This window comes from Etheostoma cragini, chromosome 17, assembly GCF_013103735.1.
Source record: "Etheostoma cragini isolate CJK2018 chromosome 17, CSU_Ecrag_1.0, whole genome shotgun sequence".
Lineage (NCBI taxonomy): Eukaryota > Metazoa > Chordata > Actinopteri > Perciformes > Percidae > Etheostoma > Etheostoma cragini.
In genome coordinates this window covers 20,864,121-20,881,844 of record NC_048423.1, presented here as the reverse complement: position 1 = coordinate 20,881,844, position 17,724 = coordinate 20,864,121, and the positions used below count along the sequence as shown (strand labels likewise).

The following is a 17,724-nucleotide window of genomic DNA, read 5'->3' as shown; positions in this document are numbered from 1 at the left end:
CAGTCTTGTGTGAGGTGTCGATGAACTCGGCAGAGAGTTCCTTTTTTATTGGTGATGTTTGACCCGCCCCCCTATGGTAGGGCCACGCCCCCTTTCATGGATAATGAGCTGTATGACATATAGGCTTGTGTGAGGTATCGATGAACTCGGCAGAGAGTTCCTTTTTCATTGGTGATGTTTGACCCGCCCCCCTATGGTGCGGTCACGCCCCCTTTCACAGATAATGACCTGTATGACGCATAGGCTTGTGTGAGGTATCAATGAACTCAGCAGAGACTTCCTTTTTCGTTGGTGATGTTTGACCCGCCCCCCTATGATGCGGCCACGCCCCCTTTCACGGATAATGATGTGTATGACGTATAGGCTTGTGTGAGGTATCAATGAACTCAGCAGGGAGTTGCCTTTTCATTGGCGACGATTTTCAGCGTGTGAGTGACGCTCAAATGCGCGGTCGCAAGGAGAGGCGTCCGCCAGTATCCCCGACTCGCGCATGTTAGCGAGGGCCCTCCATCGCTGCTTGCAGCTTTAATTTGTTTTGTGTCCCTGTGAGCTATGTTGTTGGGGGCATTGTGCCCCTGGTAGAGACTCCAAAGGCAAATTCGTTCCAGATGAGGTGCCAGAATAAGAGTGATTCATAACCTCGCCCATAATATAAAAGATTATATTTTGGGCATTTCCAACAATTCATCATTAGGACAGCTATGGGGAAAGCCATGGAGGAAGCAGCCGCAAGTTAAATATGAACCATGGGCCTCTGCATTGAGGAATAAACCCCTTCATATGGGTGCACGCTCTATCAACTGAGCTACCCAGGTACCCAAGGGATAAAGACACTGTTGACACATACAGTACCCTGATCCACTGAAACACACAGGTGGCTAAAACATTTGCGGCTTCTATGTATATAACAAGCAAGTGGCCAACTTCCATGCTGAGCAACGAAGCACATGCGTAAGTGCCAAAAGCTGCAGTTTATTGAGTGACCACTTGAGGCTGGATCCAGAAGTGAGTCAATTCCCCACTTTACAGCAGAATGTAACATGTTTAAAGCTTGGTTGACAGCGTGGTTTTTTTGTCTCTATGACTAAGTTTACCCTTCATGACAACTCTGAGGGGGTGTTTTTCTTTTTTAAAACTCATCATATTAACTCATATTCAGGCTCAAACATCTGTATAATTAAGGGTGTGGCAAGGTGAGTGATAAGGTGCCTGTAGTAAGACCAAAGAGACTAGCCAGCTAGCTAGTCTCGTTGCTAGCAGCTCTGCTTGGTGTTCCTGTCAGCTTAGCTAAAGCTAATCCAAGTCACTGCACTTGACCTTCCGGCCGTGTTTTTGCCTTTCTGACAACTTTCAAGCAATTATACGACACATATATGACTTGATGTGCATTTAATTGTACTAACAGACCCTCCAAGAAGTCCACGCTTCAGTTCTTTTGGTGAGTGGTATTCTTATGTTTTATTTAACATTATGTGTTAGCATTATTAGCATGTTAACTAGCTACATAGCATTGGCTTTCAGACTTAAAAGTGTGTTTTACAAAATTTACAGTGATAAAACTTTTGAACAAAAGAGGGTTTTGAGTGAGGTTGGAAAATAAATGTTCAGTTAGTTTTTATACAGTCTAAGATAACAACACAAAACGTTTAAAACACCATCAGTTACATCTAGAGGCTGCAATGGTAGTTACACCTTGCAATAAGAAAGATAGAGTGTACAAAAACATTTCTACACATAGAGCTTTACGACAAGGTGTCGTCTCTAAACACATTTGGTGTATTTCAGAGACTATCCTGATGGCTCTAAAGCTAAGACCATGAGGTCATTCAAACAAAACTGTGTCATGTTGAAGATTTAATCCACAAATTGAACCAAAAAAATAAGGTAGGACCACATTAGCCTTCTATTCAACAAAAAGTTTCCCTGAATTCCACAAAAAAGAATTAGATGTAAATAATAAATTATTACTGAGCAGTGATCACAGATTGTAAACAGAGAGCGATGCTTTAGTTTATAATCTGTAGTGAAATATTGTTCAAAAAGAGGTGACTACATGTTGGAAAGTAAACTTCAAATTCCCTGGAGCCTGCCAATTGATCACATCAAAACAGTAAATGCTGAATTCATCTAGCATGTGGGCTTTTACTGAAGTGAATAGAGATCAACTGTCCCACCTCTCCTTCTAGAGACCTTGGGTTCTGGAAGTAAATTTTCCATTAATTTCTCCCATTGATGTCTTTAAAAATCCGCATATAAAGACTTTTAGACCATGCCTTAGGCTGACCAGCTACAACGTGAATCATTTCAAGTGAAAAAACTAACGGAAAATCCAAGAAAGTCAAAGTTACAAGACTGTGTACACATTTTCATTATTGAACAAAGAAACTACTCGTCCCATGAACCACCGCGCACCACTGAATAAAGGAAGTTAATGTTTGTTGTTAGCTAATTCGGCTAACCACTAGCTGAGACAACATGTAGTAATTTTAAGAGACCCTCAAAATAAAACCTGAAAATAAATGTTAAAATATATAGCAGCTGTTACGCCAGCTATAGCCAGCATTTCCCAGTGTTTAGTTTGAGTTAACATTATTTAAGACTGAATCAAGCTGTCAGCTAGCGGTTAGTAAAATTAGCTGTTAGCTTAACTAACATTAGCTTTCCAGCAGAGGCTAACACCAGAAGCTTGGGAACAGATTGTGATTTGTGCAGTGTCGTAAATCCTCATAAAACAGGATTCTCATCTTGCGCATGTACACAGATAAGGTACTGACAGCACCACCTCTTCACCAGCATAAGTTCCACCAATCAGAAACATCACTGTGGGATTGTTTTAAGTCTACCGTCGATGGTTGCGATTTAATGTCTTATACTCGATTGTCAATGGAGACGTTGCATTGTATTTTTACTTCCGGAACCCGCTGTGGGTTTAGCTCTATGAGCGTGAGAAAATTTAGTGCTAGTTTAGATTTTTTGTTTTTAATTAATAATTTTGTTTGCACATATTTTTGCAGCTGATTCTGAGGAGTTTCTCGTTAATTGAGTTTTCATTCCCTAAGTACATTTAGTATGCCAGATGAAGTCCTTTGGTTTGCTGTCATGTCACTGTACTCATACATAACATACCTTCTCTGTCTCACGGCTGCATTTAATGATGAAGATATTGGCATAAATGTCCTCCACACACATCCAGTTTGACAGAGACAGAGTGGTGTCAGTCCAAACCCAGTCCATCACGGCTCGCAGCTCCACGAGGAACGGCACCAGACGGAACCTACACTTGCACAGAAGCACATGTGTCATATTCACAGTTCATTTCATACTGTGAATATACTTTACGTGGATTCTTGACCCATTTAACACCCTCAGTTTTTCTGATAATATGTATAATATGTAAACTAGTGCTGTCAGTTAAACGCGTTATTAACAGCGTTAACGCGAACCCATTTAAACTGTGTTAATTCTTTTATTGCAAGATTAACATTCTAGGGATGTGAGAAAAACTACAACACCACACCGGATCTAGCTAACCAGGAAACACAACAACAGGCTACAATTGAACACACCTTTTTTCCCCCTTTTTTTGAAGAACAGTGTTAAACTGTGTGAGAGATTATTTGCCCTTAAAGTGAGAATGTTATGTATAAAATTGAACACTACAGTAGGCTATATGACAATGTTGTTTTCAATAAAAAAAAACATTTGCACAAAGCAAGCCAATCCATGCCAATCCATGTCCCAAAAAATGGACAAAAAGTAATCAAGGCACATTTAGAATAGATAAAAATGTGTGATTAATTGCGATTAATCGAGTTTAAATATTTCAATCGTTTGACAGCACTAATACAAACTGATACACCTAATTGATTTTTGGAACGCCTGTTTCAAATGTTCATTCTACTAAACAGTAGGGCTGTTACCGACCCGGTAACAGCCCTACTGACCCGATACCGGATAAGCGGTCGAAGATGGATGGATGGATGGAGTAGGGCTGTTGGAACAAATTCCGAAAGTCAAATATAATTCGAATAGTAAAAAAATCAATACTATTTGAATGATGATATTACTATTTAGCTAATTTTATGTACTTTGTAACGTTAATACAGGGGGAGTGACAGGCTGCAGCTGGAAATCGGGAATATGGATGGGAAATAGTTTTAACACAGGGTGACCAGACGTCCCCGGTTTACAGGGACAGTCCCCGGTTTTGGTGATCTGGATCTGTCCCCGGAAACATCCCAGGTTTTCACTGTGACTGACAAAATTTGAATGAATGAAAGAAAGAAAACATTATCCAAACGTAGCTGATAACACACCCTACACACACAGCCTCAAGACAGAGTGAGCGCTGCTCAGAGCTCAGAGATGTTTTAGCAAGCCGTATTTTACGATGCTAAAATTACTAATCATTTGAGTAATCATCTGAGTCTGGTGGGTTTAGCAAACGCAATTTTGCAGACTTTTATGTTTTAAAGAACGATCTTTATCTTTAGCAGGAAGGTCGAACTCCTTAGAAATCCTTTCCATAATGTTGTCAGACACTAAGAATATTAATCTGAGTCTGTCAGTAGCAAAACGAGCACTTTAATGAACGTAAATACAAGCTGGACAATTATCCTATTAAATTACATTCTAGCTTGTTTCTCTGCTGCCGACTGCAGCGATCTTGTTTAATACTGCATCAATGTCTAAGGATAATATTTCCTCAATAGTTTTTATTGTATCCGATTCTCAATAAGCTGTTGCAGAAACAAGCCTGAAGCAATAAAGCAAAAACTGTCAGATAAATGTAGTTCAGTAAACATTACAACATTCCCCTCTGAGGTGTAGTGGAGTATAAGTATGAAGTAGCAGCAGGGGTGGGTCTTGGATCAGACCTTTGGCGGGGCTCAGCCCCTAATGAGAACAGCTCTAGGTCTAGTGTCTCCGTTTTAAGTTTAACAAAATTAAAAACATGGTGTGTTTTGGAGGTATATACGCTTTTGAGCTAAAAATGTCACCGGATTTTGCTGAGAAATCTGGTCACCCTATTTTAACATAACTTTAAAATCGACATCCACCGAGGAAAATGCTTATGTTATCATTAGATAGGTCAATCTGGTTTCCTAATTGTCTTGCGAGATATAGGAGCTCAGCTGGGAGCTTCAATTAGACAGCTCTTATGAGTGGTCCTACAGCTGTCAGAGTAAGCTTTGACTTCATTTTAAATCACTAAAACAATAGTGGCAGCACGGTTCGGCTTAGTTTTCAATGCTGTTAGCATCGTGGCTAACACTGTTGTTACTTAGTATATGACAAATCGTTTCAGCTGTGTTTTCTAGCATGCAGTCATTGAAATGCGTGCCAGAAATACAATGCGCCATGACATAGGTCCCCTTCAAGGCCAGGCTGATGTTGAAAGTCCCTCTAGTGAACCGAATATGTGAGCAACAACCACATTATTATAGTGGCATTGACAATGCATAAGTCTGAGTGTGCAGTGTGTTTATAACAGGCTGCATTATAAATATATTCAAATATTTGAATATTTAAAAAAATAACAAATGACATTCATATGGTATTATAGAGGAAGACTAACAGCTCTGCTAAACAGTGCAGACAGCTGCAGACTGGCATTGTGTACGTACCCCTGGAAGAGAAACAGGTTGAGGTGGTTGTATTTCTTGGTGAGGAAGTTGCCAAGGATACGAGTGGGATAGCCACAGCGGATCTGATAGGCTGACAGGCCGAAGTAAATACACTTGACAAAGTACCAGAGCTGGGCCACAAAGTTCTGATTGAACTTCCTAAACATAGAGAAAGAGAAACAAGGAAAAAAAACAACTTGTTAAATCTAATTTTGCAGTAGAATGCTGAAGACTAAACTCTAAAAACTATATATATAAATCTATCTATCTATCTATCTATCTATCTATCTATCTATCTATCTATCTATCTATCTATCTATCTATCTATCTATCTGTATGTACATATAGATTTTTTAAACAATTAATATAATAAAGTTCAAATTATTCATACAAAGTGGGAGCAAGGAAAAAAGGTATATGGCAAAGGAGCAGTGGGGGTTATGTTACAGTAGATCTATACTTCTTTCTTGATATCTGATCTATGTATGTAAAATCAATCCATATAAAATATGTCCATCTTCAGTCTCAGCATTAGTTTTTCAATGCCAAAAAGTCAGTGGATCCCATTGAACAAGTCTACTTGTGTGGGTGCCCCCTGATTAAGCCTTTTTTTAGTAATCGCTCTTTACTTGCAACGAGCATATCTTGAATTTGTACAGTGTAGAAGAGCCTAAAAGCTGGTGTGGTTTTTTACCCAATACAGGACCTGAAAGCAAAAATCAATCTCAAGTTTCAAAACTTTTTCCATACTGTCTCTGATTTTTGTCCAGTACTGATGCATCCCAGTGCATTCCCAAAACACATGACAATGATTTGCTCTGTCCGTCTAAAAGCCAGAATGATGCGTTTTTACTCTAATATTTTACCAAGACAGCCCATATTGTAATTCATGCTCTGTGATTCAGTCCATCGGTGATAACCAATGGACAACCATGAACACTCTAATAATACATAATATAAATGATTTAATTTGACTTCACCTTTCAGTGACAGCTGGCAGGATGAAGAACATCCACAGGTGGATCCCAAACACAAGGATCACCTAAAAGGAAGAAACAGGAGGAGAATAGGAAAGGTGTAAGGGAAAAAAAGATAAACATTAAGAATGCAGAGAAGCTCATTAGTAGAGCAAGTCAAATCTAGTCATCCTAACAAATATTGCAGTCCACTATTGGCCTGTCCAAATGAAATCTAGTTACATGGTGTCACAGATTAACATTTTCAAGAAGTAAATTTGCACTGAGTACTGAAACACAGGCACGGAAATCCACTAATTGGTGTCTGATATAATTTGGGATGGTAAATGACAAAAAAAACAAGACGGCCTAACAACTTCTGACTTCTTCAAAGGAAAAATGTGGAACAAAACAGGTAGATACGTAAATGGTAACAATGTGAACACATGAAATGAACCTGGAAGATGAGTTTTCCCAAGACAGCCTTGCGAAGATACAAGGCTCTGTCAATGATCATGGTGCTGAACTGGATGAGCAGCATGACCAGGAAGGCCTCAGGAACCTGGTCCTCTGACAGGGTGGAGGCTATATCAGCTGCTGCACTGTGTTTCTACAGGAGAGAACCGTAAGTCTTGTAAGATTTACTCTAAAAACTGATAAGATACTGTATGTTTAAACAAGTATTATTTTGTAGTTAATTTAACCTTAATTTAGCCAGACAAGACCCACTGAGACTTGGTTAATTTTTTTGTTTTGTTCCCTGGATACATATTCATGAGTATACAATTCAATAGAATATATTTAAAAAAAAAATTGCACATAGTCCTGTTGACATAGATCAGTGGTGGGAACTACACTTTAGCAGCATTATCCAATGCACTTATGGCTGTTGGATAAAAACTGTTTTGTAGTATGGTTGTTCTTGTTTTCATAGACCTGTATCTCCTGCCTGACCGCAGTAGTTTGAACAGTTTGTGACTGGGGTGGAATAAGTCCTGTAGGATGGCTTTGGCCTTTTTGAGGCAGCGGAGGCTTTGAAGTTCTTCCAGGGAAGGGAGAGGGGAGCCAATGATTTTCTGTGCTGCCTTTGCAACCTCCCTGAAGCTTTACCCTCTGTGCCACAGTACAGCTTGAAAACCACACACAGAGACAGTATGCCATGATGCATTCAATTGAGCAGTGATAGAAGGACCCCAGTTATTTAGGGGGGATGTTGTTGCCTTCTTCCTGCCCCAGGTCAGGTCTACCATGACATTGACTCCCAGTGAGCGGAAGTCAGAGACCCTCTCTATACAGGTCCCACCTATGAACAGCAGCTGTATGTCCGTCTCAGTGCATGCACAGTAGATTTCTGGTGCCCTGCACAGGCCTCTATTCCGTCCACAGTTAGTGCCTATCACAGCTGCGCAACCATAGAGCTGTTCCCAACATCAGCATTTTCCTTCAGCCAAAGCTGGTGAAGCAGGTGGCCTGAATCTTAGAGTGCTATGCCTATACTCTCTGGAGTTACAATACATAACTATTGTTCTATTTCTTATAGGCTTTGCCCTCAAAGAGCTGTTGCTATTCGATCAAGGGCTGCAACACAAGGTTCATAAGCATAAGCAGAACATAGACTAGTTCCTCTTTCTATTGACGCTTAACAAGTTTTACTCACTTATTTGATAACAAAACCGGTCAAGATTATGAATAGTCATTTACTATTACTGATTGTAAGACCCATGTCATGTAGGTTGTGAAGCGCTTTATAGTGACAAAATATTAATGTCACAACTAATAGCTGCAAAAAACACTGAGTCCTCACAGCCACTTAAATGCAGGAGGATGGGGACAGCGGCAAACAAATCCAACAGCACGTAATTTGACGCCAAGCGTAGACAAGACCGAGTAAGTCATGGAGGACTCGGATACATCAAGCAGATAAAAACGGATGAACGGGGACAAGGATGCCCCGGAAGCCAGTGCGCAGATGTCTACCACCGTCCGGCCTCTAAAGATGCTTTTGTGTAGGGTGTCCAAACGTCCTCTTTTGCCCAGACATGTCCACTTTTTACTTAATGTCAGGGGCGTCCAGGTTTTTTCTTTATAAATTCATAAAAATGTCTGTTTTTCACAGTTTTTTATGGGATCATTAAGCGTGTACTTAAATTGACTGGCACTTTGCACACAATACTTCGGTACTTTGCTCAGCAACGTAATTCCTGAGAGGTTGGCTTGTGGGCAGCTCTGCAACGCACACATACAGGGAGCAGATCAGACAGGGAGCACATACAGGGAGAAGGTCAGATAGCGAAGCAGCATTGCACAGAAAATTCAAAGCATAAGTGCAGCTTCACAGTTTTACAGCTTCACATTACAAATAAACTTTCCACGTGAGGTCCCGGTTGGGAGGCGGAGTGCACCGTGTGCAAAGTTAGCACATGTGTTTCAGTGTCTAATAAAGGTGCTGGAGATCTGAAAGCTCACATGGATACCAAAAACCTTATCTTATTACATTGAAAAGGTTTTAAGAGATATTTAGTTGAAGCTGGATTTTGAAGCTGACACATATTTATATTTAGAACATTATTTTATATTTATCTATTTGAAAAGAGCTATTATTTTGTTACAGGCTGTTACACATTTGACTACAAAAGTTTTTTTATACCATTGAGGCATAGTAAAGCATGTTCTTTATCCTCTGAGAAGCCTGTCTGAATTTATGTTTTAAGGCTGGCCGAGTGTCCTCTTTTTTGGAAATCAAAATATGGGCACCCTATGTGCCCAGATGCCTTGAGGGGTTTTCCACCCCGTCCGAGCTATAGGCTTGGGTGATCGCTTCACACAGCCAGTGAGACAACCACTGCTCTGAGAGAGCCGTGCCTTGTGAGTGGTCTCTCTGAACGAACAACTGCTATGTACGTCTGATGTCCGTCGTGTAGGCTAATGCATTCATCTGGCAAAGATGGTGATACAACTCCTCCGCGCGGTTGTTATTAGGCGGGGGCCAAAACATCTTTGAACTAAAAAAAAAAATTGAAACTTTTTGGCGAAAAATTACGGATTGGCTGTAACGCTCCCATCCCCCTTTAAGAGAGAGACAGGACGGTGAAACACACATAAATAACTGTAGACGGAGCCAAATCATTATCCACCAATGTTTGAAGGTAAGCTAACACGAGGGGCAGAGGACACCATGTGGGTTCTACACCTTTTTCCACACACAGGTACTGGAAAGCGGACCATCCTCCGTCGTAACACGCTGTGCTGGAGGGGGCTCTCCCATCCTGGATAGTGCACACAACTGCAGGGGGCAAACCTTCCCTCTCCAAGGGTTTCCGCTCATCGGCCAGGCCCATAGCTGCTGGCTTATTACAGGGGTGTGGAATATTGCACCGTCTAACTGCGACAGTGCATCCCTTTGCCATGGCAGTTACCATGGAGATCCCGCCAGTAGCTGAACTAGGGTTGGGAACCAGGGTGCGCTTGTGTGCTTCTGTGCCACCAGAATGACCGAAAGGCTCACCACCTGAATTTGAGCTGGGAGGCGAGGAATCAGAGGGACAGAGGGAAAAGCGTATAGGAGGGCTCAGGGGCACGGTTAGCGAGATAAGGTATCCACCCCGTGAGTCGGGTTGTCCCATGTGTTCAAAGAGAACCACTGTGTATTTTCTCGTGAGGCTAAAAGATACACTGTTGCTCGCCTAAACTTGTTCCACAGCATCTAAACAGACTCTGATTTGACACGCGGGCAGGCACCGCTGTTCTTCGAAGTCTTCAAACTGCTTGTTGCTGAAAAAAAATAGGGAACAGATCTATGGTCGCACAGCTGTGATATTCAGGAACTGCGGACATAATAGCGGCAGGGGCATAAGGGTATGAAAGATTGGAATACTATGTAATGAGGGATATTAGGTAATTAGGTAGCTCAATCTGGCCAAGGACAGCTACTGCCTAATAAAGATTACAATGAAGCGTTCAAATTTGATCACCAAATAACAAAGTGCTTTGTAAGAGCTGTTTCAAGGTGGTAGAGGCAGAGTGCATGTAGATAGTGTCAACATAGTCAAATACAGACCGGAGTTGACTGTATAAACAGCTTTCCATTTTCAAACATCTATTTATACAAAAAAAAAACTTTTAGCTAGCTCATGACCATGCAATTTCAGAACCATCCAAAGTGCAAATATTGAAGACAATTTCCTTCAACAAGTTGCATCTAGAAAACTGCAGAAATGTTTTTCTTCTTCATTAAAGACATGTTAAAGCTCTAGACGTTAGCACTGGATCGGGTATTAGGCTGTCTGCACAATAGATAACGCTCCTCCTAATGAGTAAGCAGATGAATTGGGCATAAAAATGTCATGAGCATAAAAATGCAACTGACAATATTACAAGAGAAAACATTATTAATTAAAAAGGTAAATTGTAAAGGAATTAAAATGTAACACTGTGGTACACATTTGTGAGAACATTGATCTTCATAAAGGCAGATTGATTAGAGTCAGGAACAACAACCTGCTTTGCCAGGCAAAAATGTCACAAAACGTGCTCTCACCCCAAAAGCCCAAAAACCAAAGACAATGATGATGAAGTCAATGACATCAGTCAGGAACATGAACGCATAGACATCTGTAGCAGTCCGATACTCAGCATGGAGAATACCTCGGAAGAATCCCTGTGCTGGCCTGTAAACACTCTGAATACTGCAGAGGAAAACAAAATGAATTAAACCACTGCATTAGTGAAAAAGTTATTTAATTCCTCCTAGGATTGCAACTACACTTATTTTTAGTGATCTAAACTTATTGAATGAAAGAAGGGGGACTGTGGTTACTATAGAGTCTCTGTGCCCTACTCACCCAGAGACAAAGACTTGTTTTATCTTGTGTCCCACAGCCAGCAGTCTCTGACTGGCTGCCTCTCTCCTCCTGCCTTTCTGCTTCTTCTTCACTGGTTCTTCACAGGAATCTGTAGTTTCAGCTGTGGGCTCCTCTGGAATGGTCAAAAAGGGATTCAAATAAGTGACTCAAATAAAAAGTAATCACAGTTTAAAATCTTTCCTGAAACATATATCTCTGTATTGTGATTCAAATGACACATCAGCACAGAAATGACCAAGATAAACATAAAATACCAGTTGAATGGAGTACAACATGTTACAATATTACTAATAGTTACTATGTAACTTTTTAATGTTTCTGAAACTGGGTAATTTGGGTAACAGTGAAAAGAACGCTATTTTTATATAGTTTTTCATAAGTGCCTTTGCCCGGATGTAACAACGGTAAAGCCTGTGTTAGCATATCCAGCCAGGTAAAGAGTAGCAGGAGAGTTCTTTATATATTTGCCTAATTGTATTCTAATTTTACTTCTATCTGTTGTAGTTATAGCAGATACTAGCGCAGGGCAATCATAGGAAAAAAGGAAATAAACGAAGAACAACTAAAAGTTAAAAGGGAGAGAAAACGAGCAAGAATCTGAGTCAATCTCTGTCGGGCTTTCACCAGATGGACAATATTGGGTTTGTAAATAATTCATAACCAACCCCGAATTGGCCTTCAGGTATATAATTTGTCTATTTCATTCATTAAAAAACTTTATACATGGTTGTCAATATTAATTAAAATTACATCCCCGTTCCATTTAGCGCGGCTGTTTCATTCCTTTCAGTCCGTGTTTGCACTACTTTTTTCTTTTCCCTTGTCCCACAGTCCAATTTTCCAGTCTTAACAACTGCTCAAAGCGCTTTTACATCTACAGGAAACATCCACCATTCACACACATTCATACACTGTGGCCGGGGCTGCCGTACAAGGTGCCACCTGCTCATCAGATAAACATTCACACACATTCACACTCCGATGCGCAGCACCGGGGGCAACTCGGGGTTCAGTGTCTTGCCCAAGGACACTTCGACAATGACGGCAGGGGCGAGGATCGAACCACCAACATTCCGATTGGCAGGCAACCGCTCTACCGCTGAGCCACAGCCAAGAGTGGCAATAACGGCTAAGTGTTATTCAACTCTAAGCTGGCCTTCTCTGATTGGTCATCTGCTCCAGGTAGGCGTAACTGGAGTGTTTTTTTAAGCTACTGCAGTGTCAACACTGTTGCATGTAGCTACATGCTATCGGTGGTAAAATATGTCATCTTGGCTGCAAATTTGTTAAATTCTCCCCAATTTGGGGTGGGATTATGGCTGAAACATGTCCGATTGGGTAGTGTTTGGTTCAAAATACATTTGCAATTGATGTGCTAAATATTAAGTAGCTGCATGCTAACGCGAGAGAGCTGTAATCTTGGCGGCGAATACTGGTAAATTCTCCCAATTTTGAGTCACTTGTCACTGGGACATGTCCGGTTGTGTGCGGCCTGGGTCTTCCAGTATGTAAGGATCATTATTAGTCACTGAATTCCAGGGCAAAGGTAATGGTGCCTTCCGCACCATGAATCATTCAATTCGGCCCCTCTATAGCTAAAACTAGAGTTTATTTCTTTAATAAAACCATATGCCTAACTGTCGACAACAAGTTTGCATCCTTTGCAATTTCTTTTGTTATATGCAAATTAGCCACTTTGTCTGGAAAAACATCCCCCACTTTGAGTCCACTTGTGAGAGACAGACTCTTTTGGAATTGTTTGGAATTTTTTTCTGTTTCACCAGAGAGTAAACAGCTTCTCACCAAATTTGAGAATTATTTCTCTAATGAACTTGCGTCTGACAGCTCTATTAAGAAGATTTGGGAACAGGAAATAAATGTTGTACTGCCTAAAACACTTTGGAGAACTGCACTTTTCCTTAATCATAGTTTCTCAATAAAGAGAAGACAGCGCAGCGGGGCGCATAGCCCGACGCAAGTGTCTTTGCTATTTTAAGACTGTCTGGGGCTCACGTCGTTTAAATCGTAAATACAGCTGCACCCATCTTTGCACCCAAGGGCGTACTAGTCTTACAGGGAGGTGTGTTCACATGAATTCTTGGCATATTTCTACCTTGAGGCAGCGGGAAGTGATTGCACCATTGACCAACCAAAACCTGGTCTAAAGTCAATAGTGCAGCATTTCAATATATAAGTTCAAGAGTGTGTTAGTAAAATGTGCCTAGGCTTATGCACAGCGTGTGCACCTTCTGCTTGTTACACCCACACAGGGAAGCACACAAACACGCAAAAGGTTAAAAATAAAAATATTACGGTGCAATCTGTCACCACATTAGCAATGCCAAGGTACAAACGCGCCTGGTTTTTAAAGGGAATGGGAGGACACTATGATTGGTTTAATGCATGCCCAATACACACCTATGAATTAATGAAGACATCAAGTACAACCCTTTTGAACCAGGCGACTGGTGGATGGACCCTTTTTTCCGACGTCAAACTTGCAAAAGCTAATTGGGCACGCCCTAAATCCCCGCGCCATGCACTTCATGCCGTGCGCTTAGATTGTTAAAATAGGGCCCTTAGGGTTAATATTCTAAGGTCAAGTTACATAAACTTTACCCGTCTGTTTCTCCAATTTATGACAAACGTAAATGTCCATTGCTGCAGCTGCCCGCTAATTTATCCATTCTGGTAAAGAATATTTATCATTTATTCAGATGTTTATCATAAGACTAGCTCTCCTGACAGAGACATGGCTTTTTTTGATGCTCAGAGGACTCTTTAATCTTCCCTCTACACATTCATACAGCTTTATTTGTGGGCCTGGTTCTGGCAAAAAAAAAAAAAAAAGGACTGACAAACATCAAATCCACTTTGTTTCAGAAACTAGCTATATAAACTTGTTTTTGTGACCCAACAGGAGAAATAGCGGACTAAGTTTTTAAAACATCACCGTAAAGGACAAGAATCTTGGGACCTCGTTTTGCAATATCTGGGCACAACTTGGGTATGGGTATAAGTATGCATGTATGTATGTGACATATATATTTTTCATATGTTGTTAAAAATAGTCAACAGAAAAATCTTTAAAAAGAAATACAGTTATATGTACAGTTAAAAATATGAACATGTAACATCGTAACATGACAGATATTACAGGAAATACAGAAAAGCATAATAGGTCTCCTTCAATAACTGTTGATATAAAAAACTGGCAGTAAGTAGCTTTTTGCTTGTGCAATACCAGCTCCTTTAATGAGGCGCACCTTAATCGAATGCAGCCAGTGTTAATGTTATAAGTCACACCTCTAACATCACAGTCCACACATTATAAAGCCACTAACCTTTGCTGCATTGTGGTTTGGGTTGTTTTGCTTTCTTGCGGAAGCGGATACCGCTGCTTTTCTTTGGGGCTACCTCTATCACCTGCTCTTCATCTCCATCCATCTTATCCTCCATCGGCCTGCTGGGAAGATTCAACATGTTCTTCAGCCCAGACGGAGTTTCCTGTCCTTCTTTTGAACCGCTGGGTGCTGGTTCATCTGCAGGAGGTTGTGTGGTAGCAGCAGCAGAGCTGGTACTCGGTTTGACAGAGTCCACAATATCCTAAATTAATAAACAATTGATTTAAAAAAAGGGCAAAGGCTAAGAACACATTCAAAAATTGCTATTGACAGGGCAGTAACTAATAGCAACAAAAGAGTATTTGCACCAACGTTTTCAAGTTGGTCCAGTTCAGTAATTTCCGGGTTTTCCAGGGTAGATGTTGAGCTCACTCTGCCCTCCCCCTCCTCTTCTTTTCTCCCCTCCTTCCTCCCTCCATCTTCATCTCTAGTTTTTCCTTCATCCTTAGAACTTTCTGGTGAAAGGCTTTGCTCCTCCAGGGGGCCCTCGTGGTCCCAGAGGCCATAACGCTGTGCACACACAGACACACACACACACACACACACACACACCCACACACACAAACACACACATACACATACACACACACACACACAAACACACACACACACAAACACACACACACACGTTATTTCACCTGTCTTTATCAGTGTCTATGTGTCCCAACCTGTAACTCCTGTGTATGATTTGACACTAGTCAAATCAGTTAAGTCAAATCAAGTCAAAGTGAATTGAATTGAATAGCACACCCACATCAGCTTGGAACAGAAGGGTGTGGCTTTTACATGATATCATGTATGTAGCTATCATATTCATACTCTAAATCTCCAATTTTAACATCAGTCACTGGAAAAACAAAAATGTCAGCCAGCCAGATAGTTTGACTAACTAAAACAATTGATGTCAATTAGCTACATCTGATAAAATATCAAACGAAAAAATTAAATGAATGGCCTGCTTTTCTTAATTCTGTTAGAAAATAAGGAACTGAATATATTCAATACTATCATTATCATTGTGAACTCTATACCGGACTGGTGTGGCTTAGCAAAGAGCCAACTGAAATGATCCAAGGGCTGTTTCTAATTATAAAGTCAGTGTATTGTGCCACCCAGATTGTAACAGTTTGGCAACAAGAGGACATTTTTTTAGCCCTAAGTCTAACTGTAAAATTTACAAATGGGTATACTTTGAAAAGTTGAAGGTGGCTTATTGTGCCCTTGTTGTTTTTACTCTGATCACAACTTTAATGTGTCCTTGCTTACTGGTTGACAAACTTACAATCAATGTAATCACTGTAAATACTAACTGACCATGAGCAGGGATCTGTGGAAGAACAGAGCAAGCAGCTGAAGAAGATCATATCTGATGTAGTTGTCAGTCTTCTCTAGGCCCAGGATACGAGGTGGGAAGAAAGGTTTGTCTTCATTTAAAGTCAATTCATAAACACTGTTCCAAGGAAAGAATCCAAACTGGAAAAGGTATTTCACCAGCACCATCACCTGGAAAGAGAACACAACATCAGTACCCCCAGTCAGACCAGAAAACAACGCAGAGAAGGCAACAGTATGCTGTTCCCCATCAGACCAGTCAGGATCATCTCCATGCTTTTTGTGACCTGTATATAGTTAAACTTCTCTTGGACACATTACTGTAATTTAGTAATTGAAAGGTGAGAGATGTTCGAGTTTATACGTAATCACCAGTGATATGACATTTTGTAAGATGACCAAAAAATGAAAAGAGATGCTTTAAAGGTTAAGATAATGAGATCAAAAGGGTATGGTGGAGTGCAAGTCTGCTTTTCATCATAGCAGACCGCCCTATATGCAATTCTTAGATTATTTACAGTATAGTTTGTTATTGTAATTATTTATTTAAAGCAACCTCTCTTGTTATTCAAATCCAATTAATCTCTTTTGACTACTGTTTTTTCTCAAAGTTTAGGCCCATCCTCACCCTTAAATTATTATAAAAATCAGTTATGATCATTTATCATTTAAATCGGTTTCACTATTTTTTAACAGCTGTATCCACTTTTTTATCTTTATTTTATTTTATTTATTTTTTTTGACCACTTGGGTGCAGGAAAACAAGCTGTAAACACAACGCTTGACAAATCAAACTGTAAATTGATGTGACAACATCAAGACACTGCTGTTTGCAATCACACAGTGGCCTTGCTGTTCCTGTCTGCTTCAGCAGGTTAGGTGCCCTGTAAAACCAAAAAAGAGCTAAAAGAGAATGAATATATCTCAAGCGAGCTTCAGAATTGATGATGATCCTTTTTGTGTTTGTCACAGCGTCATTCCATAAATTTTCACAAATCTATATTGTTCAGTTTAGCACCTCAGAGCCACTGATGCTATATTTTTTTACTAATGCAAGGAAACTTTATAAACAATTGCACAATTTTATTGTGATGGTTCATGGCATATAAGTTACTTAGGTTTGAGAAGTGGGTCTCTCATCGGTCATACCTCAGTGTAGACTATAGCAGTCATCCAAAACTTCTTGGTTGGTCTTGGAACAGCCAACATAGCCCATAGGAACACCAGTATTGGGAGGAACAGTGATATCACAGAGGCACTGACCACGTTGTTCAGCACTATGATAAAATAGCAGACTAGCTCTGAGTTGGCTGCCAGCAGGTTGTACATGGCAAACAGCAGCTTCAGCAGACGGCTCTGACTGTTGTAGAACTCTCTGCTCTGCTCTAGCTCCTCAATGAAGAACTGCCTGCAGAGGGTGAGGGGAAAGTCACAACCATCAATTTGTATTCATTTATCATTGTATTGTACACAACCAGTCTATTAGTACCGAATAGAACCAATGGTGGGGGCCATAAAATGAAACACAAGTTAAAATATATAT

General features: G+C 40.5%; 1 protein-coding gene across 3 annotated transcripts in view; it reads right to left on the bottom strand.

The window, feature by feature from the left end:
• The window catches only part of piezo1 (piezo-type mechanosensitive ion channel component 1), a 107,016-nt gene that overhangs the window by 7,222 nt on the left and 82,070 nt on the right, over positions 1 to 17,724 (bottom strand). For all 3 annotated transcript variants that reach the window (XM_034899227.1, XM_034899228.1, XM_034899229.1), the window contains exons 37-46: positions 17,331 to 17,589; positions 16,164 to 16,352; positions 15,162 to 15,359; positions 14,790 to 15,051; positions 11,425 to 11,557; positions 11,121 to 11,268; positions 7,041 to 7,193; positions 6,608 to 6,669; positions 5,628 to 5,786; positions 3,127 to 3,274 (exon numbers count right to left, since the gene is read on the bottom strand). In XM_034899227.1, coding sequence (XP_034755118.1) covers positions 3,127 to 3,274; positions 5,628 to 5,786; positions 6,608 to 6,669; positions 7,041 to 7,193; positions 11,121 to 11,268; positions 11,425 to 11,557; positions 14,790 to 15,051; positions 15,162 to 15,359; positions 16,164 to 16,352; positions 17,331 to 17,589 — 1,711 coding nt within the window. The remainder of the gene's footprint in view (positions 1 to 3,126; positions 3,275 to 5,627; positions 5,787 to 6,607; positions 6,670 to 7,040; positions 7,194 to 11,120; positions 11,269 to 11,424; positions 11,558 to 14,789; positions 15,052 to 15,161; positions 15,360 to 16,163; positions 16,353 to 17,330; positions 17,590 to 17,724) is intronic.